The sequence below is a fragment of the Motacilla alba genome, chromosome 2 (assembly GCF_015832195.1).
Source record: "Motacilla alba alba isolate MOTALB_02 chromosome 2, Motacilla_alba_V1.0_pri, whole genome shotgun sequence".
Classification (NCBI taxonomy): Eukaryota; Metazoa; Chordata; class Aves; order Passeriformes; family Motacillidae; genus Motacilla; species Motacilla alba.
The window spans coordinates 120,762,233-120,788,171 of record NC_052017.1 but is presented as its reverse complement, the minus strand read 5'-3'; the positions used below and the strand labels follow the sequence as shown (position 1 = coordinate 120,788,171).

The following is a 25,939-nucleotide window of genomic DNA, read 5'->3' as shown; positions in this document are numbered from 1 at the left end:
AGTTATATATGACAGTCTGTATAACTCTTTTCCCCTTCCCTTTAGCTGTCACACCACCATAAAATGTTCTTCTCTCTATTGTGCCCATTGTTAAAACACATGAAGATTAACACACTTCCTCCACATAAATACTTTGTTCTTATAGGCTGTAGTAGAGTTGCTTTGTCCTCTACAATAAAATCACAAGACCATATTATTTTAAAATAAAAGCCACTACAATTTTTCTTTGTTGCATATATTGTATGGTATTAAGTCATCTCAAAATCTTACAATATGTATATTTAGCTCTTAGGATGAATAAGTCATAAAGTTAAAGTATTTCCCAAATAATTGCTATTAAGAATGGTTTTGCCAACTGGACTCTGAAATACAAACTTAGAATAAATTAGACTTACAATAGAACAAAATTTCAGCACTTGCTCAGTTTGAGAACTTCCTACCTCCAAGGCTAGCTACAATTTCTTATAGCTCTTATGACTTTCAGAAAGCCTGAAGATATTCTCTTGTAAAGCATCCCCCCACATTTTCCACTTTTAAAACATCAGTCATCAGGTTAAAGGAATTGTACTATTGTTCTGTTTTTCTCATCACAAAAGTTTTAAAATATTTAGCTATTTTACCTGAAATTTTTTTTTTTTTTTAAGTTTAGAGCTGGGCAATCAATAGTAGCTGCCTGAATCAGCTCTTCAAGCCTGTGAAGTAATTACCTTTAACAAAATTTTCTTTAAAGACTAATGAAAGCTATGCATGACAGAGCCATCCAGAACTCTGAAAGTACAGCTTTTTGATTAAAAACTGAAATTCATCGTTAATCCTCCTGACAGATGAACACCCACACTCCAAGTACTGTTGAAAATGGGTATAGTCTTGAAAAAAAGTTCCGTCTTCTTTAACTGTTTCTCTGCTTTCATCCACAGAATAAGATGTTGTCTTTACTCCCTTTACCTTACCTAGCCAGAGATAAGCACACTTCCCACTTTCTAGGCCTTATCATAGTACACTTCCCTCAAAGCAGCTTCATTTATGAGTACCAAGACATAACTTAATTTCCTTCTCATTTAATCACTCAAGTATATTTTGAGATGTGATGGAGTAAATATAAAAGGTGTTATATATTCAGATATAAAAAAATCAATCAAGTGTAAATAGCACTATGGGGGGAAGAACTAGTTAAGTGCAGTGTTCATTGTTCTATGGGCTCATTTTCTCATCAAAGCCTCCACTTCCTGAAATGGCTTCAATAAAAGTTAAAATTAAAAAAAAAAAAACCAAACAAACAAAAAACCACCTCTCTACTAAGGAATATAAATTTTATAAAACATCCTGGAAGAATGTCCAAATGTCCCAGTTCCAAAGAATTTCCTAGAGATTAGAGTCACTTTCTTGATTACCAGAGACTTCAAGGAAAAAAGGTGAATAAAACATCACTAATCTCCTACAGCCAGTAGAGAAAAAAGAGATACAAGTGCTAGAAGTCATAGTTACTTGTGTCTCCAAGACTTACCAAGACAGAAGCTATATAACACAAATCTAATGTAGAAATGAAAAGGTTTCCCAATCTCCAGGATCACTATAATGACCTTGAATAAAAAGAGGGAAAGATATTCAAGGACCGTTTTCTCCAGGCTCAGGGATGAGGCACCCTGATGAGCAAGAAATCTGGCAAAGGGGGCTGTGTGGATGAATAAAGAGCTCCTGTAATTACTCAACCATAGTCAGGAAATACACAGGAGTCGGAAGCTGAGTCAGACCACTTGGAAAGAATATAGAGAGGTTGCCAGAGTAAATAAAAATGAGAGAAGGAAGGCCAAGGCCTTTCAAGAATCTGGTCAAGGATAAGAAGTACAAAATGAAGGACTTGTTCAAATACATCAGTAACAAAAGGAAAACTAAGCATAGTGTGGGCATTTTACTAAACTGAGGGGGGCCCTGGTAGCAGGCCACAGAGAAGGCAGTTACTGAACACCTTCTTTGCATTGGGTTTCATTGGCAAGTCCAGCCCTCAGGGATCTCTGATCTAGGAGACCAGAGTAATGGAATGATAGCAAGAACTTTCCCCCTGTCAAGTAGAGGTTGGGTCAGAGAACACCTATCCAAACTTGAGATCAACAAGTCTATGGGTCCTAACAGATTGCATACAGCAGTGCTGAGAGACCTGGCAGACACAATAGTGAGGCTGCTCACAATCAAGTCTGAAAGCTTGTGGAGATCAGAGTGGTGCCTGAGGACTGAAAAAAACGCAAATGTCACCCCAGTCTTCAAAAAGCACAAGAATGAGGACCCAGGAAGTTACCACAGTCAGCCTCACCTCAATCCTTTGAAAGGAAATGGAGCGCCCTGTTCTGGAGGCCATCTCTACCAACGTGAAGGACAAGGTGATCAGGAGTAGTAAGCACAGATTTGCAAAAGCTAAATCATGCTTGACCAACCCAATTTCCCACTATGATGAACCAACTACTTGGCTGGATGAGGGGAGAGCAGTGGATATCATCTACCATGACTTTTAGCAAGGCTCCTTACACTGTCTTGCACAACATCTTCACAGGCAAACTCAGAAACTGTGGACTTGAGTAAACAGCGAGGGAGGTTTAGACCTGGCTGAGAAGCAGATCTCCGAGGGTTGTAATCAGTGGCACAGGGTCTATTTGCAGGCCTGTCTCTAGTGGTGTCCCTCAGGGTTTAATAACGGACCCAATATTGTTCAACTTTTTATTAATTACTTGGATGAAGGGGCAGGTGTCTCCTCAGGAGTTTCATTGTTGACACAAAGTTGGGAGCAGTGGGCAATAGCCCTTCAGAAGGACCAGGACAAAGTGGAGAGATGGGCAGAGAAGAACTATCTGAAATTCAGCAGAGGCAAATGCAGGATCCTGCACCTGGGGAGGAAAAAACCCGGGTACGAGGGTGCCAAGAGACTGGAGCCAGGCTCTTCTTGGTAGTGCCAGGCAATAGGACAAGAGGCAATGGGCAGAAACTGATGCATAAGAAGCTCCCCCAAAACATGAGGAAGAACTTGACTGTGTGGATGACTGAGCATTGGAGCAGGTTGCCCAGAGATGTTGCTCAGTCCCCCACAATGCAGATAAAGAACCATCTGGATGCTATCCTTTGCCATGTGCTGTAGAATAACCCTGCTTGAGTAGGGTTGCTTGAGTAGAAGGTTGGACCAGGTGACCCACAGTGGTCCCTTCCAACCTTACCAATTCTGTGATTCTATAAATGGTATCCTAATGCCTGATGCAACCACTTGGAAAACTATCTTAAATTTATATCTGACTACTCCAGTAATGCAAAAATTATACACAGGTGCTAGTAACATGAATACGTATGAAATTTCTGAAATTAAAAATTTGTACAAGAAATCTGCAAGACTGCAATGCCATATCACAGCTTACTCTGAGAAAATTAGCTTAAAGGTATTTTTACAGGCCAATTCTACAGTTACATGTGGGTGGAATTTGAAAAATTCTGAAGATTTTCTACTGAATTATCAACATGCTTCAGAGATCGGATCAAGAACAGGAAGGAGCCGCTTTACATTTTTGATACTACCTTGAATTTTGTTCTTCTCTTTCAGTAATTAAAATAGGAGATCCAAATTTCTTTCCTAAACTATTTATTCTAATTGAAGTTATATGAAGAAAAGCTGTGCATCTTAATTCTAAGGATAAAAGACTGTTTATTTTAAAGTATTTTCATATGAATCCTGTCAAGATTAGTTCTAAATATAATGCATTTCACGCACAAAGTAGGCTAAATGAAACAAACAGGTAAAATAATCTGCCTAATTATTTAAAATATCCCTCTTTAGTGGAATACAAATTTTATTATTGTGTTTTTAATAGCATTCCCTTGTTTCACTTACATGATGGCATGCTTTGGACTTCAAACAATGAAAGCATCTCCATATACAAAGAAAGATAAAGACCTTTTCATGTCCATTCAGATCAAATAACACAATGAAGAACTTCTAATACAAAACTAATCAGTGATCTTTAAAATGCCAAGATGCTTGGGATTTTAAAAGAAGCCAGAATAAAAACGGAAGAATATGAAGAGTCATAGCAATCTATTTATTTTATGTCCTACCAGAAGTAAGCATTTCTTAAATTTTAACCACAATGTCATTAGTGATATTAAAATCTGGCTACTAAAATCTATATTGAGCTTACCTGAATTTAACTTTAAGCTTAATTCAAGAAGTTTTTCCATGATACTCAGAAATAGTCAGTATTTTACAAATTTAAACTTAGGACACTTTTAAAACAACTGAACTCTTTGAAAGAAGTGGATAAGTTGAAAAGAAATCTCTGCATATCTATAGGCAAGGATCCTTTTGTTTGCCAAAGGATGAATTAAATCTTCAAACACTGTTACTTAAAAATATAGGAAATTTCTCTTCATAAAAATGGAGACTATAATTTTTTGAAAAACAGGTGTGCACAGCACCTGATTTCTCATCCACTAGCTCCCTAATCCATGCTCTGATGTGACCAGGTTTCAATGACTTTGCTTTATGAGAATTCCCTGGTAAATACAGGGTACTGAAGGGAGCAAAAGAAGATGGAAGGGCATCGAGGCAGCTGATTCCCAAGTCTGACAAGCACTTTGACTGGGAATCGTTTGGTACTACATGCAAGGTAATTCAACTTGTTTATCAAGAAAAAATATTGCTCACTTTGTCAGAAAACTGTCATGAGATCTATCTTTTGGATAAGGTATCATCATCAGGATTGACTTTCTACATTGAGATAGGCACACATTGAAAATATCACAAACTGCTCGGCAGTATGAACCTCCTTGAAACTATTCCTTTTGTTTTGCAGAACACTGCTAGAGTGCACTTTGAAGTTGTTCATGGGTATTCATTCCACACAGACAGACAGCAGAAAACAACAAACCCTGAAATGCAATTAGCATGAATGTCAGGTTCTCAGCATCAATTCTTTTGCTCCACAAATCTGCTTGAATGGCACCACAACACTTGTCAATAAAAGCATTTCTTTCACCAGTATCCTATTAAAACTAGTTCACCATCAAAGACACAAAGATATGGCACTATCAGTGTTTCACAAATGTTCTCAAACACTGCCCTGGCTGAAGCCAAAACTCAGCCAGGCAGGCTAAACTAAACAGTAGCAGCAGTTACTGCCTCCAGCTGCTGACTCTTCTACCCCAGAAGACTGCACCACATTTTGCAGCAGGGATGTTGCAGGAAATATGGATCTTATGACTGCTTCTGGTTTACACCGTATCACATTTAAATAAACCACAACTAATGCCAGTTTAGCTTTACATACTGGACTACCAATTTTGGAATTTCACCTCTGTCAACAAAAGGTTCAGGTACAGTGTGGACCTAAACCAATGTTCTACTTATTGGAGGAGCTGCTCTTTCAGTGAGACTACCACATCTTAAATTAAAGTTCATCAACAGCCAAACAAATCACATGAGTGGGATTAATGTACCCTAATTTAAACAGCCTCAAAGCAGATACCTACATCTGAGCTAATTATCTAAATAACTTTTGCAGTTACATAGACAAATACGCATCTATAGAAGGAGATAATTTTAGCCACCCACTTTAAACTGAGATAAACTGTGTGTTGGAGGTTCTCATTTTTCTCTACTAATTAAAGGGGACTGGCTCAAATGCAGACTTCTACACCACCAACATCAAAAGCTTTGTGAAATGAATCCTACCATTTGTGTTGTGTGAGTGTTAAATCAAAAACGTACATTCTCATCCAAGGCACACCAGCAAAGGTATTACACCAAAAGGTATTGCAACAGAACTGCAAAGGCCAGTAGCTCAAAAAACATTTTCCAGTAAAAATATTTTTTAAAAAACCCTCAACAGTGGTAACATTTTAATAGGATATATTTTCACATATGTTGGAAGGCAGAAAAAATCATATGGACTGGGACTATACGGAAATTAAAGAAGAGCTAAAATTCAAGCTCAGTAAAGATGGAAAAGTAAGTACAGTGGGCACCACTGAAAGTAAACATTTACCATGGCATAGTATAAATACCTCATTGCTGTATACATTCTAAATATAGGGAAAGAGTGGTAAAGTAAATACCACGGTACAGTATGGGTATTTATTTACTTTTTAAAGGAATCCACTGTATTAAGACTAATGACACTGAGAAGGAAAAAAAAAAGTAAAGATGAAACATAGAATGAGAAATGCCATGAGCAAATATGCCAGAAATACAGTTGAAAACTAGAAATCACCTGCATGGCACCAACACAGAAAAACAGAAAGGTACACTTAAAAGTTACTTCAAGAGACTGATCCTGACTGTAGTGTATCTAACCTTTTCCAATGAGCCACATATATGGTATTATCCACATTTTTATAATTTAAAATAGGAACAGTACTTTCAGAATAATATTTACTTTTATTTTCTTCTGGATTTTTATGACTGTAAGAGTAAAGAGGATCTCCTGGGTATGCAACCTAAACCTCCTGCACTGCAATGTTAGCTGATGTTTCACTGTCACATAAAATCTCTTTCCTGTAACTACCTTTATTTATTCCCCAGATTAACCAAATTCAGCTGCTTCATCCTTTCAATCATCTCATAAATCACATATCCTGTCTTCATAATCAATCTCTTTCATTCTCTCTAGAATGGGCAAACTATTCTTTAAAAATTACCAAAAATAGACATTTATGTTTCAAACAAATTCTCACCAGTTTCACACAACTCCTTTTACAGATTGGTAACACATATTATTTTTTAAGTCAGTAGAAATCCTGCATCTTTATACTGCAGTTTTACCTCTACATTTTATCCCTTGTATTTCATCAGTTTGCTTTCTTCCTCCTTCCATACCTTGCAGTTAAGTTTCATCATGTTGATCCCCAGCCATTACTTCTACTTCTCAAGTTCTAAATTTGATCATGTTGTTTAACACAACCTCATCCTGTGCCCACAATATATATATATATATACATATATATATATATGTGTGTGTCTGTGTGTGTGTATACATATGTGTGTATATACACACACACGCACTGCAGTTTTCAGGTGTACTCCTTGCTCACACAAGTCATAAGTGTTTAACCAAAACAGAAGAGGCTACAACACTTACAATCTTCAATCTTCAAACACCTTTAAAAGGAGGTTCTGTCAATTTTTTTCTCACAAAAACATCAGGCATCAGGGTAGAGAGTGTCAAAAACTTTCCAGAGCCAAAATATACTATACCTAATACTTCCCTAACTGCTGGGTGATTAAAAAAGTAAAAATGGATTGGTTTGACATGATCTCTTCTTGATGAACAGGCATTGGCAGTTTTCATCAGCCTGTCTTTGAGTCATGCTTCAGTGAGGCAATTTCATCAGTACAAAGATACTGAAGGAAGTCCATGAAAACTAATCGTAATTAGCACATCTGAAAAGCAAATGACTTTCACTCAAATGAGATGCTTACCTCCAGCCATTTGAGTCAGAAAAAAATGTGGTCTCCCCACACCCTGAGGTCCCTTATGCAGTATGACCAGAAAAATTCAGGCAAAAACAAAATTCCCTTGAAAATAAAAACATAACAATACTAACTAGTACTTTAAACATATTCTTTATGTTTATGGTATATTCTTTAAACACAAAGAAAGAATAGCTAAAACTGCCAAACTTTACCAAGAAAGTTAAGACAGGCATTTTCTGCTGGAAAACTACTACCTGGCTAGAAGTGAAATGTAAGGAACTTACATGCTACCATGTGGCAGACTGGAGTTTACAGAGCTTTAAACTGGGCAGAGATCCCTGAATAGACCTTGAGGGTTCAGCTACTCTTTTGGAAAAGAGTAAAAAGCAGGAAAACTGTGGCTTTTGCCTGGAAACAGGAAAGTGGTATATGGCCAAAAATATTGTTCCCAAACACTGAAAAATTGCACCAATATTTAGAAGTATCTCCTTATTACAGTTTCATGTGTTTGAGCTCTTTGTGTTGAACAAGTAAAACCAGGAATAGGAACCAGCAGACATGACTAATCAAGTTTAATTCTCTGTGTACTCTAAACATGTTAAAAAACCATGCTGGAATATTCAGCTTTCCAAGGTGTTCTGAAACAGTGCATTTTCTTTGCTACCTTTTAAAAGGAGTGCATTGAGACTGTCCACTAGAACATGACTAAAAATCATCTATTCACTTCTATATCCTAACAGGAATAGAAGAGAAGCAACAGCATGAAAGCTGATCTTGATTTCTCTAGTTTGTCCATTGTCAAATTATGAATTGCACACATTCATTACTAATAGTATTCATGAATATTTATAGCCAATCACAAACTGACCAGAGCACAGGTCCTCACCTCAAATCCTAGTAGTGATTACCAGGTTAAACTCACTGTAACTGATCGCTTTCATACAGCAGTTTTAGACATAAAACAGAACTTCCTGGACTTTGAACAGGAATTAGCTATGGTATCTCAAATATGTGTCACACTAAATGCTTTTAAAAGATGACCACTGTGTTTTGACATAAATGAACTGAACTTATTGCCAGAAAGCATTCATTGATCATATGTGACCTGGCATTACTCTCAGAGGCATTTTCAAATAAAATCTCAAAAAACCATTGGAAAACGTATTAAAGGAATCCCTGACAACTTGAAGATCCAATAGGGAATTCAGGACAAATCTATTGTGATATGTATCAGGCAGCCAAATTACGGATTTAACAGCCTCATTTTAAGAAACTCTTATCTTCTTTCATAATAAAGTGAAATTTGTCCATCTTTACATTACCAGAGGATAGTCATTTGCTTGAATCACACTTTTTCTATGATAGTGACTCATGCCAAATCTAAGGCTCATTATATTTACATAGAACAGGATAACTTCATATCTAGCATTTCAATGAAATAATGCTAAGAAATAAGTATTTTTTTCTCAATTAAAAAGAAAAAAATTAGTTGAGGAAGATTCTGAGGCAAATATGAAAATGGCAGGCAACAGGGAGCTACTTTTATAAATCTCATTGATCCTTTCTGTGTTCTGTTCATATTTTATACTTCAGCTTAGATTCTGCTACTACTGATTAATATTTAATGATCTTCTTTAATTTGGGGACAAAAAACTTCTCTCACAGCAAATATAAAAGATGAACAGTGTCTGTCCTGTGTTGCTTATTATTATATTTTGGGAGGGCTCCCTTAAACTTTGAGACAGAGAGCCTTTCTGCTACTTCCCACTTTCAGTTTCTTTACTTGGAGCTGCTTAGTTGTTGCTGGCATTACATCAATAGAAGTCATACCACTTTTTTTCCTTGGCCACTTCACATTGCACAATCCTTTGCTCAAACTGCCAGGGAGAATAAGAGGATAAGTCAACGTCACTGTGTTCTTTGATGCAGAGTCAGTAGCCTTTGAGCACAGGCAAAGGAGCTGAAGCACTTCCACCAATCTTTGAAGTGAAGCAGAAAAGTGGAAAACCAGAGGGAAAGAGGGCAGGTTCACTCTGAATAGAGCTGCTCTGTTCTTGGCACCCAAAGTGCTCTTCAGCCACTTAGGCAATTCCACAAACCAAAGCCCTCTGCTCAAAAGGAACAGGAATTGTTTTTTAATCAAGCATCCCTGAAGAGTTTTGGCAAGATGGGTAAGATACAATAAACAGAGACATCAAAATGTTTTGTCAGAAAGGTCCAGGAAATTTAAAAGGGCACTTCAGAACAGAAAAATTCACCAAAACATGTATATCCATTACAAGGTCTTTCTTTATGTTTTCTAATGCTGTTTCAATTCTCCTAAGAATACTACAAAAATAAATAAAAACCTGATCTGGGAACCTGCACATAGAGAGGAGCTGCTACTCCCTGATTAAACTGATCACAGAACCTAAATGCATCACAAAATAGCAAGAAAATTTATTTTGATCCCTATTCAGTCCCTATGATGCCATGAATAATCTTTTACTATTATGCAAGAGCTCTATCCATTAGCGGGTTCATAGAATCCAAAGTCCAATGGTTTCTATCTAACTATAACAGAAAATTGCCTACAGGAAAATTAAAAAAAAATCTAAATAATCAATATTTCTTAATTTTTTCTTCTGAAGTCTTCCTGAAGCTACTGAAATGGTGAGGCAAATCTTCAAGCCTCCAAAAATACAAGGCCCTTCATAGAAGTTATGAATTAGTCATGGTTTTGAAAGGAATTATATGGTATTAGCCTTTTCAACACATCACTACCAAGGTTTTCAAACTAAGACCTTCAGAGATATTATACCAAACTAAGAAAAAAGTATTTCTTTTTTTCCCTCTCTGTGAACAAAATATGAGTCCAACACTGCTGCCAGATACACATCCAGAATTTTTGTGAAGAACCACACAGCTGTACACAAAATATGTACAGCTATACAGAGCTATAAACAAAATATGTACAACTACAAATAAATATTCTAATCTGAACTGGTTTAAAAGCACCTCTAGAACTTTGTGCTTTCCTTACAAGTCTTCCCAAGTATAAAATTTTATGGAAGCAAGTTATGGGCTTTGCAATGACATCCCTGGTATTTATTGGCAGGATCTGGCCAAAAGACTAGAGATAATGAAACAAGCAAAGACTTCCTTGCCCTAGAAGACACTGGAGTCTCCAATCACAGTAATTACAAAATGCAGTGCATGCCTTGGGGCCAAGAAATACCAGGCTGAAATGCTCTGCTATCTATCAAGCTGAAACCTGAAGACTCTCAAGTACAGCAAATGCACATGCATGGAATGAGAATCTCACATGAATCATTTGACTTCTTTGTTTGGGAAACTATGTATGAAATCAAGGAATGAATACTAGAAGAATGGTTTAAAATAGAGTGCATTATAAATTCATTAACCCAAACTACTTTTGTGAATATTGTTCTTGGTGAATCATTTTATTTTGCAAACTAAACTGTTTGGAATATAGAGGAATTAACAACTTCCACTATCCAAATAATAATGACTATTTCTGAAGTCTTGACTGCAATAATCATGAAGAAAATTGGTTTTCATTAATATATTCAGGTTTACTAAGGTGCAATGTTACCAATGAAATTATTAGGAAAAAAGTTTTTCCAATTTCAGTTCATGATACACAACTAATGCTTAAAAAAATAGGAGTTGAGGAAGTTTTTCAAGTTTTATTAAGCCCTTACAATCTAGTAAGAATTTATTAATATGCAGCAAACCCTTTCTAACTGAATAAAAGAATAAGGGGACTACTTCACATGAATCCACAACAAACCATTGACAAGTATATGACAAAGCATGATGGTTCCCATTCTTCCTTAAAGAATAGGCCTTTGGCAAGAGAGGCGGGGCAGGCACAGGCAGCTCCCACACAGCAGAGGACACCTGAGCAGCTGCAGGAGCCACAGCCCCCCTGCTCCAGTCAGACTGAACAGGGCCAGCAGCTCTTGGCCACAGCTCCCAGTATGTCTCTTCCATAGGGATGTACCCCAAGTGCAGACATGGTGTGAAGGCCACACTGGCAGCAACAGCCCAGGTGGGACATGCTGAAAGCATGACACCATGCTATAAGCTCTGGTCAGATGCTTTGGAAGGGGAGCAGGGAAACCTCATTCGTCTCTCCTCTCTTTCCAGTGCTGTTAAATTCATGTGTGCAGCAAAAAGAAAATGTTCCTTACACCTTTCTTTAAAAGGAAGCAATCCAGATAAAAAAATATACAACATGCATTTGCCATGCATTTTCATAACACACTGTTCATCATAGCCTCAAAAAAAGATTTTTCTTTTTCTATTTAAGTCATAATGTCAACAACCCAAAAACTCTCTCAGCTTTGAAGGAGGAGGTCTAGGAAGGAATGATCTAACATGCAGTCATAAGGTCATATAAGGCCACTGCAGAGGAGTTTAATGAATTTTTGCAATACTGTTCCCTACAGAAGAGCTTATGCACATTCTCACACCAGAATTCTTCCATACAGGAAAGATACAGAAAGGATACAGGAGGTGAGGTGGAGGGTCCAAATCAGCCTTAAGAAACAACAGCCGAAACTGAAAATACTGACAGCATCAAATTTCTGGGACCAAGCAATATCCTTCAAGAACCTGAAGAACTTGGTCAATAAACTTCTAATTATTGTGCAGTACATTGCCTCTCTTGTTACCACATTAACAAAAACCAGCACACGGTTGATAATATTTTAAAAAGCTTCTAGAAGATCCTGAGAAACAACAGACTAAAAACTGACTTCCACTGGGATGATTTTATAGGGTAAGTTAAAAAAATATGTAATATACAGATAATTACTCCCACATGTATTACACCTTGAAGGTGTCAACATGTAAGTGCAGAGAAGTTTTCCACAGAGTTCCTAAAAATATTAATTGTTAAAAATAACAAACAAACAAAATTAAGCTATCATAGGGTAAAGGAAGAAGTGATAAATGACAAAGAAGGGATTTAAGAATAAAAAAATAATTTTTCAGATTCTCTGCAAGATGTGTTCGTCTCTGCAGCACACCTTCTCTTCAAAAGCCCAAGAAAAGAGAATGCAATATAGTATTCACTATTTAAGATAGGTAAAAATAGGATAGGAAAAATAAAAGAAAAAGACAGGAAACTCATTAATGCTAAGTGACTGAAAGACAAAATGATTTACAGCATTCAATTTGAATGAATACAAAGTAATAAGGACACTGCTGGAGATAACAGCCAACTATATATACACAGTGCTTTAGTAAATGACCTCTTGGCACATTAGAAAGATCTTGACGTCATTGTGAATAGCTCTATGAAACACATCAGCTGTAGGACACTAAGTCAAAAAGTAAAAGAATGTTAGAAATTATTAGGAAGTGAAGAAAATAAATACAACTATAACAATCTGCAGATTCCCATAACTATCCACAGTTTGGTTTGTCCCCTTTGCATTAAAAGGAAAACAGAAGAACCATAGCAGAATGGAACAGCTTTTCAGATAGAACAGTTTTCAAGTAAAGGAATTAGGATTCTTCAGCTGAAAGCCTTGTGAACACTGAGGAAATTATTATTTCTCACAATAAGAAAAAAATAAGGCATCAAATAAAAGACCAAGTTTAAAGGAAAACAAATGTATTTTTTCACTCACTGCATAATTAAATTTATAGAACTCTGCAAATTGATGTAATGGATTCAAAAAATACAAGTGGACTCAGAAGCTTTCAGGTTCATAAAGAAAATTCCATGTGAGAGTATTTCATCTGATGCAAAAAGTAGAACAGCAGATGAGGAAGTCCCTAAGCTGCTGTTTGCTAGAAGCTGGGGTGCTTGATTGCAAAAGTTTCTCTTTTCACATGCTTTATTCCTATCTCTTATCTTAGGAATCCATTACTGCTCACCACCAGAGCCACAGTACTTGGGAAGATGAACTTTTCATCCAGTAAGTTCAGCCAGACAACCATGAGAACACTTTGTTCATTAGACCCAGCTACTGTGAATCTTACTGCACCGTAACTTTAGGTCTCTAAACTATGACAGCCCAGTAATGTTTGCTTTTTCAAAGCATATGGAAAGAGTGTACAGCTCAGTAATGCAACTTTTTAATTGTCCTTGGGGTTTTTTTGGTTTTGGTTTTGTTTGGTTCGGTTTTTGGTTTTTTTGGTTTTTTTTTTGGGGGGGAGGAGTTGTTATTTGTTTTGTTTTGTTTTATTTTTAATAGATCCAAGATCTTATGCTGCAGGCCTTATCTCAAAGGTAAGGCTGGACTTTGTAAGTGAGTAATAAAATCAATACCTCCTACTCAATGTGGCTCTTCATCCCAACCATTCCTTAGTTATGCATTCCAACATTCTTTTATCAGCACTAGTACTCATCTGATTCTGCCACATAGGGAGATAGTGTCATGACTCAGAATGAAAAAAAAAAAAACCCTAAAATTACATTTTTTAAAATTAAATCTGATTCTTTAAGTACTTGGATCAGTCTCATAATCCACTCAGGTGTGTTCCACCAACAGCAGCAGGACAGAGGCACTTCAGCCAGAGCTGCCTTTTAGTTTGGAACATCTTAGGTAACCCAACAGTGCAGTGAAAGCATGCAGCCCCCACATACTTCTCCCAACTCCAAGCACTCTTGGATATCTTAAGTTTCTTAACTATACCACAGATTTATAGAGATACAGGTTCATCAGGGAGACATCTGGACCTTGCTCGTCTCCATTCAGGTTCAGTCATACATAAAACTTCATTCCCCCAAGCAGAACTAGTTCTATTCACAAGGAGAGGTTTTACTAATACAAAGGGCAGTTTAGAGGGACATGAGTGTGCCAATAGCAGGAGGCCTGTTTGCCAGCATGTCTATATTAATAAACCACACCAAAAGTAGAAGTATTTCAGCTGCACTCATTTATCTTGCTAAACATCAGGCAAGCATTTAGATGGATGGTTTCCCTCTTCTGGAGCACTAGTAATTGTCTTTGTTAAGACATTGAAAGGAAAGTCTCTAAGAGTACCATAAAAATATATGTGCAAACAATCAGCAGTCCTGTCCTTTCCTCATTCTGCTCAAGCAGCATGTGGCTCCCACTGTCTTCTAAACGCTCCTGTCTCCATTCCCAATATCAACTCTCACCTTCTTTCTCCAGATACAATCTTCCTCCCCACTTACTAACAGGTTTAGACTTTTCAAATACCCTCTCTTAGCAAATGTCTGTGCTCTTAACCTCTTTCCATAAACTTCTGACAGGTCTTAGCTTACCCTTATCTATCCCTCAAATGCTCTTTCTCTCCATCACAATGATTTCTCAACACCTTCTTGACAACTCAGGCTCTCTCCACACCCTTCTAATACCCTCCACAGGTATCTATCCCTCTGACCACACACTTAACACAGACCTTTTGCCTTCACAGGTCTCAAAACCTTGCCTATCCTAATCCCTCATTCCCTAGGATACTATGCCAAAATTGAGTCCCACCCTCTTGAAAGCTGCTGCCCTGCTTTGAGTAACATCCTTGATGTTAGAACTGGGTAATTGCTTTTCCATGCTACTTGTACTCTCTGGCTCAAGCATCACTGGAGAGCACAGAAAAAACAACAAAACCAAAAAAACTTGTTCCAGATGTAGACCTGACACAGAGTTTAAGCCCAAGTGTGTGCAGTGCTAGAGGAATCTTTGAATAAAGCTGTCAAAAACCTTACTTCTGTGAGTATATCCAAATTCTCCTTTCCAAGATATATAAGACAGGCAAATGTAGTATGGTATTAGGAATGGAAAAAAATCACAAAACTACAAATATCTGCACTTTCAGAGAATCTCAAGAAAAAGGCTTGCTGTATTTTAACAAGGGAAAGCAACAGTCTTCCCAATTCTTCTTTTACAAAAAGACTTAATAGCTTGTTCTTGAGCTTTCCAGAAAAAAAGTTGGCATGAGTGACTGGGAACAAAATGTTAACCTCTATTATAGCAAGGTCTGAAAAAGTCCCAACAGAAAACAAAGTTTACGAATATGTGCACACAACTGTAACTGAATGGGTTAAAGCAGTTTCAGGTATTATCATCCCTTTGTTTGGAGATGATATGTGGCAATATATCCTGTGATTCCATAAACTAATTCTCTGCTGGCTCTTAGTCTAATACAATAACACTCATATAGGTAAACTTAAGTTAATCTGCCTTTAATAGGAGGTGGACTAGAGAACCTTTAAAGGTCCCCTCCAACCCAAACCATCCTATGATTTTACTGATGGTTTAAGCAAACATGGTTTCTCCAGGACCCATATATGCTCCAACCTGAAAGACATCACTCCAGTCTAGGCAAGATATTTTTATCTGGAAATGTGTTAATATTAACCTCTGGCATGGAAAGTGACAAGAAACCTGTAGAATATTTGATATAAACAACTCCTCCTATACCAATGCTTTTTCTCTGGTGCATGAACAGATAAGTCAACAATATACCATGTGGACACAGGAAAAAGGTGTAGAATAAAGAAAAATTGTCCATTTTTGTTAAACCCCCTAGAATTCTTAAAAGTTCTAATGACCTGATTTCATCTACTTAGCAAGGAGAGATAGAATTCGCCTTGAACTATGGCATAAAAACAAAGTTCCGAAACATGGAACTTAATGCCATTAACAATAGTCCAAATATAGAGGCTTCTTAAGGAAAAATTATTACATTATACATTATTAACTTAAACATAGTAATATACAGCCCTCCAGTAACGTGCCAACTTAAATAGAAGACTTTCTTGTCGTAAGATCCTCATTTTGTTCAGAAATGCCATCCAACCTTGAAGCATGGGAAAGAATACATGCATGCTATCTTGAAACTTCATTTCTCAGTACTCTTCTCAGATGCTAACTTTTTAGGCCACAATTACAATCAACTTTATTGAGTACTGCAATTTTGGAAATTGGCTCCTAACACTGAGGAACTGCTACTTAAATTTAGGAGAGCTATGAGAGATTAAACACTTTAATATAAGTAGAGCATGACACTTGATCCACAAACAGGCATTTTTATCTCACAGTTCATACCTGTACCAAAAAAAAAAAAAAATAAGACAAACAAGTGACAAGTTCTTTAAATGAGACAACAAGAAAGCTAAGACTGAAAGTATGTTGTTTTACAAAGTGATAGCAACTATTCTAAGAACATTTTTTTCTGCATGTCACTATCCGTTTTTCCTTACCATATATTCCATATTGGAAGCTGGTGGATACACCTGACCCCGTAATTTATTATGAAGATCCAAGATACTTTGCATATCACTGTCTGTGATAGCCCTTTTCCCTCTCTGCTTGGCGATCCACCACTCACCATCTTCATCCATGTACTTTTCCAAAAGTTCCTCTAAGAGCGTGGAATTGGGAAGAACCATTGCAGAAACTGCTTGAGCTATGAATAGCAAGGTAGTTACTCTGAGCCATTCCTGTACTACATACTTCATGATGAATGATCTCAAAATGCTCAGGAGTTAGCTCCAAGACAAAGTCTTTCTTCCAGGTTTGCTGGCTGTAAATGCATAAGAGAGAGTAATGTAATTTGTAGACTGAAGGACTGGTCTGTATGGACTTATTAAGCAACAAAATCTCTAGTTCATACGGATTTTGTAACTGTTGTTCTAGGGGAAGAAAGCAGGATGCTGCATTTTTTTACTGTAAAAGTGTACACTGTTGATTTGGGAAGATAGCTTATCTTCAGCCTTACGAACTTCAGTTTGTTCAAGTGGTTTTATGTATTACATTGACATGCACATTTCAGTGCCTGCATGCAAACAGCATGCTTTTCATATCTACTTAAAAGGAGCCAGACATCAATGAAGATTAGACTGTAGATAAGGTCTTCCAGTACTGGAACTTAACAAAAGAAGGTTAAAGGCTTGCAGTCATTGCCAAAGCGTAAACTGAAATCCACAATTAACTTGATACAAAGTATCCCCTCTTAGCGCATTTCAAATTATGACCTTGATTAAAGCTTTTGTTTTACGACTTCCAAAACCCTAATGAATCTAAAGGTATTCCACTCGGACACGAAAACGGGGGAGACGGCGTTTTTCTAGTCACCAACCAAAGGAAAGCACTGAAAACTCGCAGAAAAAGTAGCACCACATCCAAGAATGCGATATTCTAACAACACCTACTACACGACTGAGTGCTTTAGGCAGGAATGCCGAGGTCGCGCCTTCACCCTGGGCGAGCACGCGCGAATCCCGCCACACCGGACCCAGCGGCTGGGAGGGAAACACAAAGAGGCGCACGGGCAGAGCCGAGCGCTCCCCAGCGCGCCGCCGCCCGCGCCCGGCCCCGCTCTCCGTAGGGCAGCCCACCGGGCCGGAGCGCCCCCGGCCGCCGGGCCTGCCACCGCCGCCCTCCTCCCGCCGCCGCGGAGAGGATGCTGCGGGGAGGATGCTGCCCCCCGCCAGTGCCCTTACCCCTCCGGCGGCGGCTGCCCGCTCTCCCCGCAGCCAGCTTCGCTCCGCCGCCCGCCTCCTCGCCACGCCCGCCTCGGGCCGGGGGCGCGGGCACGGCCTCGCCCCGCTGGCTGCGGCGGAGCAGCGCTGGGAGCGGCGCGGCGGGCGCGGACGTGTCCAGCAGCGGAGCCGCGGCGCGGGGCTGCCGCCGAGCTCAGCCGCCGCCGCAGCCTCCCCCGCCCGCCTCCTGATCGCCACCACCGCCCCGAGTTGCTTCCACGCTTCTCCCCACGGCTCCCGCCCCGCCGGGCATTTATCGCAGGCGGCGGTGACGTGCGGCGGACAGCCCTCCCCGGCATCCCGCGGGGCGGGACGGCCGCGCTCCGGGCACCGCGCCCGCCCCTGGCCCCGGCCCCCGCACCCGCGCCCCGGCACCGGCATCGGCGCCCGGGGGCGGCGGAACCCGCAACAGCTCCCGGAGCGATACCTGGAGTCCGGCGGGCAGCGAGGGCTGGCTGGCACCGCAGCCTCAAGCAGAAGCTGGCCGCGGTCCTGCAAAAGCGATGGCCCAGAAAAGTCGAGGGGGGCCCCGTCCCCAACCGCCTCCATCCTTGGCAGCCGGCAAGAGGATGCTAAGCCGGCCTGCTCCTGCTGAGACGTAGGAAAGAGTAAAAGCTGTGAGTTCCGCAAAAGTGCAGAACATGTGAATATGGCTGGAGGTATCAGGACAGGAATTTTATTGTGGATTCAAACCAGCCACATGAGACTTCTCTTAACGAAGTAGAATTCAAAATTTTGTAAGCACTCATTTCTGTGCCAAGCAAGAATAGGCATCAGATACATACTTTTTGTAGTATCGAAGTCTTCTAGACTGATTTTTTTTGCGAGCTGATGGGGTTGACATTTCATTTACTTAGTATAATTTGTTACATTGAACTAACGGCCGGATTGACCAACTTCCAGTCTTCACAGGACTGCTGTATCAGCTTCCAAAAGTTTTCTGTATTTTCATTTTCAGAAACTGAGAGGCTGAGGTTAAAATTCATCAGAATCCAGCTGGCTTCAGACCAGCTCTATAAATGCTTCCAAATTTCATGGGCCCAAGAGAAACAATGCCATGCAAGTAACACACTGCTGCTTCTTGTGCTCTCTCTTTCTCAGTTTTAGTCATAATTTCCCTAAAGACTTTGGAACTAAGTATGGGATGCTATATGTAGTCTTTTACTTACACACTTACACACACATTCAAAAGTTCTTATGCTTCATATTGGCTGATCTAACTTTTTTCCTTGCAATCCTGGAATTGGATTTCTGTGCTCAAGTATTGGGCGCTAAACTTTTTCTGTTACAAAAGTGTGTTAGGTAAAACGCCACCCTGCAGCTGCATACGCAGACTGGATGCAAGATTTTTCAGTGTTTATGCACCAGGACAACTTATCACTTGTCATTGTGGGTACAGAAGAATGAGCCATACTTACATACTTCTGGCCATGCAGAAGAGTTTAAAGAAACGGGAAGGAAACAAAATATTGGAAGCATTTGCTGGAGTCTATATGTCACATCTGGATTTTTTTTTAAATATTCACATCACAAGTACTATATCTTATTTCCATCCTTTTTAGGCCTCTGGAGGCCAAGATGCAGATTCTGTTCTGTGTACAGGCACAAGTGTTAGTTCATTATAAAGCAGCAGAATAGCTGTATTATTAGACCCAGTAATGCTTGCACACAAGAAACTGAAAAATTTTGAGAGTGAAGATATTTATGGGGTTCACATCAACTGGAAATTGCAGTAGTCGCCCTTTTCCATCAGCCCTGAATACTTGTTGGGCTTCAAACAGAATGTAGATCAAATATCACTTACTGTCTTTGATTTTGAGTATTCATCATACTTTTCCTGAAAGCACTTAGTCATATTTGGTCTTTATCAAATTGAAGACATTGTTTTATGATGCAAGTTTCAGATTCATTAAAATAAATACTAATGCAAAAAGAAATAGGCCTCATTGAAATTGGCTTTTTTCTTTTTTTTTTTGGTTATCAATTAATTTTTCAGCAAATGAATAAACCCTTTGCACTCCATGACTGTGCCCTTTGAGTTTGATTTATGGCTGTATGGTTTGTGGCCGCATAAAAGTGTTATGATTTTGACAAACAATAGTTTGATACATCCACTAATTTTTGCATATAATATAATTAAACATTGCTGGATCTCTTTTCCGATTCAAAATGGGAGTGGCCCTTTTCTCGTTTTTTTGGGGTTTTTTTCTGGATTACTTTAAACCTCTGCCACTGGATACATAACTGCGACCCACAATTTAAAAATTATTATAATAAACAGTTAAGCACCATTAAATCTCTTGAAACTGAAACAAAGTATCCTCCCTTACCAAAGGCACATGCAGACTGTGCATATGCAAACAGATGGACTGACTAACTGTTTTCTGAATGGCTGTAACAGCAACAACAGAAATTGCAACCAAAAAAACACTTGAAAGAAATTAGTAATAGGTCACCAAGTACATGCTGCAGAAACACAGACAATATGGCACTAAGAAGATCCTGGAAAGGAAGATTTTAGCCTGAACTTTGGCTAGAAGAGATCTAAAGTGTGAGGAGGAAAAATATATTCTACTGACTGGATCTTCCTGCATTTGATGAGAGCAAGTTCCAGCAGTCATTGTAAATAAATAAAGGTATGAATAAAAGATACTTCACTTCACCATCAATTTGCTTTCCTAATAGAAAGAATATGTGGAGTAGGCAAATATGGATAATTGGGCTAGAAAAGTGACACTGCTAATTAAGGAAGAGAAGGAAAGACTGTAATACATATAAAGAATATTTAACAAATCTGATGAATTATAAGAGCTGGAACTTAATTTAAAACAGAAGGAAAAAATCCGGGCCATTTTTCTGTTGATTTTAAGTGTCTGTAGTTAATCCACCTTGTGATTTTCTGCTTGATGTCATAACATCACAGCCCTGTATTGGCTAAAATAGCCAGTAAAAAGTCTGATCCATTACAGCAATTTGGGAACATCTTGTTTTTCACCCAAGAATTGGACTCACGAAAACATTGTTTAGTTGTTACCTGATCCTGACGGTAACTAAAAAGGCTACTAATAATCATGGGAACATTTTTTTTGACAGAAAGACCTTCTGTACACCTGAAGTTTAACCCCTGGACATATACATTACTGAGTTTATCACAAATCTGCTGTCAGACACATAAACTTCAGTGACTCCCAAATCAGGACCCCCATCTGTCTGTCTGTACTAACAATGTGGCCAATGGTTTCAGACTCACACAAAAATGGCCAAGCAGGAGACATTTCAAGAGACATGTCTGTACAGTGAGAGACCAATTTTCAGATTTAGTTGCTTCCTAATGTGGAACAGGTTCTTGAATGCTCCTTTGCTGACATCTAATACGCCTGCCATATTGCTGAGTAGTCTGAATTGATTTTGCTTTGGGTGACTCTTGTTTAATCTGTTCTCTTTTTTTTTTTTCTTTTTTTTTCACAATTAAATGTACATAGAGATAGAGAAGAAAGTTGGTGACTAAAATGGATGAACTGTGCTCAAAGCCTTGGTTTAAGTTTTTGCCTAAACTGCTCAGAATTCTTTTGCTTTGTTGTTTTTGGTTTTTTTGTTTTTTATTTTCTGTACAACAAATGAAGTAAAGACATACTATCTCTGCTCTTCTGAGTGTGGTTACAGTACTGTGCAACATTATTCCAGTGCTGCAAAGTCTTTTAATAGATGGATTATTTCAGCCACAAAGATCTTGGACACATCCATTGCTGAGGATTTTGTGAACTGACTTCTCCTTGAGAAGCACAGCTGTATTGGTAATTCAGAGACAGAATTCGGGGGTGGGGTGGGGGGGAGGGAACTACACACACACACACACACACACACACACAGAAAAAAAAAAAAAAAAAAAAAAACACAACAAAACAATGAGGAATAACTTTCCTTTGGCTAGATTTACCAGAAAAAAGATTCATTAAGATCCTGTGCCACCTATCAGCAGTTGTACAAGTGCCTGGAAAAACTGCATTTGCCGGGGAGCATTTCCATTCATTTTCCTTTATCTTCCATACCTTTTCCTTTCAGTATTACTGTACATTCCCTAGTAAAGTTTGTGCTGCATGATGTTCATTTAAGTGTTGGTCATCTTTAGACATTGTAGCATCATAGAGAAAAATTTTGTATCCATTGTTTTTGGTGCTATACAAGCAGAGTTCCCAAAGATCATATTTACCATCCATCTCTCAGAAAAATACTTAACAGAACAGCATCTAACAGATACTTGTACCACATCACAGTTCCTGGCCTTCAGGAAAAGTTGTCATATCTGGTATCATGTCCTACCCATTGCTAAGACAAAGGGCAAGATTGGCAGAAATGTTTTTCTACACCACCCTCACCAGCTATTTCACAGAAGTAACTGAAAAAATAATCATAAAAATCTGTAAAAGTAAATAGTCAAATAAAAATTGCTATATAAAGATATATATAGCAATAGAGATTGCTGTATAAAGATATAAAAATCTATGAAATAAAGTCATGCAGTGATTCTGAGAACAATTAGTTGAAAAAGGTTTATACTTGTTATGAATAGACAGAATTAAGATGGATTAATTAATTAATTATTTTTTACTGTTTTGTTACTAGTTTAAAAAAAATCATTTTAAAATTTTAATACAGTGATTGCATGAGGACAAAACTAATATTTTATATCATTCTATTACTTTGAAAAAGTCATTCTTGTGTATTTACAGGGATTGGAAGCAATTATTTCTACTAAGGGGAGCTTCTACTCTGCTTCTAATTGAGACTAAGAACTGTTTATTTTTTTAGTTTGATTTTGTCTAAGATCAACAATGAACAAAAGTTATCATCAATTAACATTCTTCAACTGGTATGAAATCCAATAAAGATTTTAACCAATGGGGAAATGTCAGAGCTGCAGGCCACTGGGGAGCTGTTGTGAATAGAAGGCAGGATATCATTAAAAAGAAAAATGTCATGACTTAAATTGCTATGAAGATACATTTTAAAAGAAAGATACAGGAAATTGTTCTGATTTCTGAACTGTAGTTTATTATATAACTGGTTAATTTAGTCCACTTGCCTTCTAAGTGCATCAAGATCAAAAAGTATTTTGTTTACAAAAAAAAAAAGCTCTTGAAATAAAGAACAATTGGACTCCTTCAAAATAGTGTCTGACATTAGATTTTAGTGCACAGAATCATTATTTCAATATGGCTGTTCATAAAATAAAACAAAAGACACATACTGTCTTTTCCTTTACACAGTATCACAAGAGATAATCAGCCAGCATCTGAAGGACTAGGTTTCCATTTCCACCTCTCTCTAAAAGAATTTGAGCCTGATTGCCCATGATTAATTTCCCCAACCTGTACATTAGAGTGAGTCAGAACAACATTCTCTCTGTCACTTCTATTTCACAAAATAATCAAGTATACTTTGAGCCAGAAGGATGTGTAGTAACACTTCTGTAACCCAGTGGTGAGGGCACTTCTGGTAAAATGAAGTCACACAGAAAGCCAATATTTACATTTAATCTATATGAAATAAAGAACTAATTGTGGCAGGTTTATGGTACCATATATATTCTTATTGATGTAGTCTCACATTTATGCTCACTCTCAAGCTCACAACCGTATGCTTTTTTTGTTTTGGGGGAATAGGGTACTTATGTACATGTTGTTTTTTCTGCCTAGATGGATATACCCAGACAGCTCCAATAAATTCAAGCCTGAAGGGCAGAAACACTTTGTTCTAAATCCCTTTGCCACTGATTTGGAATATAATTGACAACTTTGTTGGAGGTTATTGTCTCCAGCTATTTGTGCTGTAAAATTAACAGAATTAAGTGTTGTTCTTGTGCACAGTGTTGCTGCAGAGACAAGACTTGAGCATTTTGCCCAAAACTAACTTGTACTCCAAGAGAGAAGTTTTGTCAGGATAAGTTTGTAACAAAACCTAAGATCAGATTTCATTATTATTCTTATATTTTATATTAAATGTGAAGGGAGCTATCACTCAACCCAGTAAACAGTTCTGCAAGTGCAACTTGCCAGGAAGAGATGTGGCCTCTTTGGGGAGACTTCCAGCATGACCTGTACAGCTCAAAATTTGCATGGCTATGGCACGCACAGCCTGCAAGTATCAGCATCACACATGTTACCCATGGTGATGTAACACCTCACAGGGCCTCATCTCTACTCCGTGTTGAAAATGGCTGGGAATATTGGAGGAAAAATGACTGGTGATCTTTACTGTGTGGGGAAAGATGATACAGGCATCTGTGCTGAGCTGCTTCAGCCACTGAACAAAGTAGATGTTCCTACTGACAGTGAAGGTGAAGAAGATGCTGTGGGTATCAAGAAGCCACCATCTTAAGATTCTAAATATTATATTGCCACCAAATCCCGAGCTGACCTTTACTGTGCAACTGAATTATGCATTTTGCTATCTGGAAGGAAGGTGAAGATGCATTGGTGTCAGACTTGATGTCCTACTATTTTTTTGTGTGTGTGCTTTGTCCTTCATGGTAGCAGTAAGGCAGATGGTTACAAACAATAACTTCATGTGAATTTGTCAGATTTCACTAAGCACTATGAGCCTGTCTCTGGCAAAAGCAGCAGTTACACAGCACTGGAAGGACCAGCAGTGTGAGGTACCTTGAGCTGATATCAGTGCTCCAAACCCTGCAGGTTCAGAGCTCTCGTAAGTAAGCTGGAAGAGATGCATGGGTGAGTTGATGACAAGTAGAGGAAATAGCACTGTCCAGCCCCAGAACCAGAAACAGTGCAAGGCAGAAATGTTTCCTGCTGACAGAAATGCTTGGGTCTGTCTTGTCCTTGTTATGTACGTACATATGAAATAATGGAATAATTGGTTGGGGAAGATCTTTCAGATCATCGAGCCAACTGTTAACATTTCACTGCTGTCGGAACCCAGGATTCTCCTCTGGGTGTCCTGGATGGCCAGAGCCGCTGCCAGGGGGCTCTGAGACCCTGGCATGCAGCCAAAGACACTCTTGGGGTTTTGATCTTAGCCCATGGAGCAAGTTACTAACTCTGTATGAAGAATTACAAGCCACACACACAAGTTTAGATAGCATAGTAGAGATAATCACGAAGTAAAAGGAAGGATTTTTGAGTGCTGTACAAGGGGGTTTTAAGCCTTGTACGCAGGGGTCCAGGTTTTGTACATGGGGGTCAGGGGTTCTAAGATGGAGGGACTTGGGTGTGCCCTGTCCTCCTTCTTTCTCCTTCCCAGCCTCCATGTCTTTGGTGATGTTGGCACTCACAGATTGGTTTAGAGTAGAAAGTCACCATTCAATATAGATAGTAGGTATTGGGGAAAAAGCATAAACATGTAGTACGTAATATATGATATAAAAGATGGCACCAGCCCCTGGGAGGGCAGAGAGTGCCTTTGTCTGAGCTGCTGAACGGGCCACAGCAGTTCAGGGAGAAGAATCTTGTAGATAACCAACAATAAACAACCTTGAGAACAGACAACAGAAGACTACTGAGTCTTTCTTCGAAGGCACGGGTTGGAGGAGGGACTTTTCCATCTTTCGGGGTCATCCCAATCCGGGGGTGAAACCCCACACACTGCCAAGTCCACCACTATACCATGTCCCTAAGTGTCATTTGTTTGGTTTTTAAATCAAACACATATGGAAAAGGACCTGGGGAACTGCTTCAACACGGGCTGCTCTTTACTTGCAGTTTCCTGCAGCATAATCAGAGGATTTCAGATGTCTTGACTAGTCAGGAGTAATCTTTCTCTAAAGAACACATTTTTACCCTGGGAGAGACTCTGCCATGTCTGTGCCCCTATCCTGGATTCATCTTCATCATCCTGGTTCTTAAAATCTGTGTGCCATGGTGAGGATAGGAAGTGGAGAAGAGCCAGCCTACTTGCTTAGGTCAAACTGCATTTGACTGAAAGAGAACAACAAACTAGGCTGACAGCGACACCAGCAGAGGTTCTTCGTGTGAGAAACTTGTTCAGGTGCCAATACAGAATCACCTGCA

General features: G+C 38.8%; 1 protein-coding gene across 4 annotated transcripts in view; it reads right to left on the bottom strand.

Moving 5' to 3' along the window:
* Window positions 1-18,116, bottom strand: part of CRISPLD1 (cysteine rich secretory protein LCCL domain containing 1) — a 37,242-nt gene extending 19,126 nt beyond the window's left edge. For 2 of the 4 annotated variants that reach the window (XM_038129293.1, XM_038129292.1), the window contains exons 1-2: window positions 17,874-18,011; window positions 16,632-16,954 (exon numbers count right to left, since the gene is read on the bottom strand). In XM_038129293.1, the coding sequence (XP_037985221.1) occupies window positions 16,632-16,889 (258 nt within the window). In that variant the 5' untranslated portion in view covers window positions 16,890-16,954; window positions 17,874-18,011. Of the gene's footprint in view, window positions 1-16,631; window positions 16,955-17,873 lie in introns of those variants that run through there. The other 2 variants (XM_038129295.1, XM_038129294.1) reach the window with 2 other exon arrangements.
* Window positions 18,117-25,939: the final 7,823 nt, after the last annotated feature.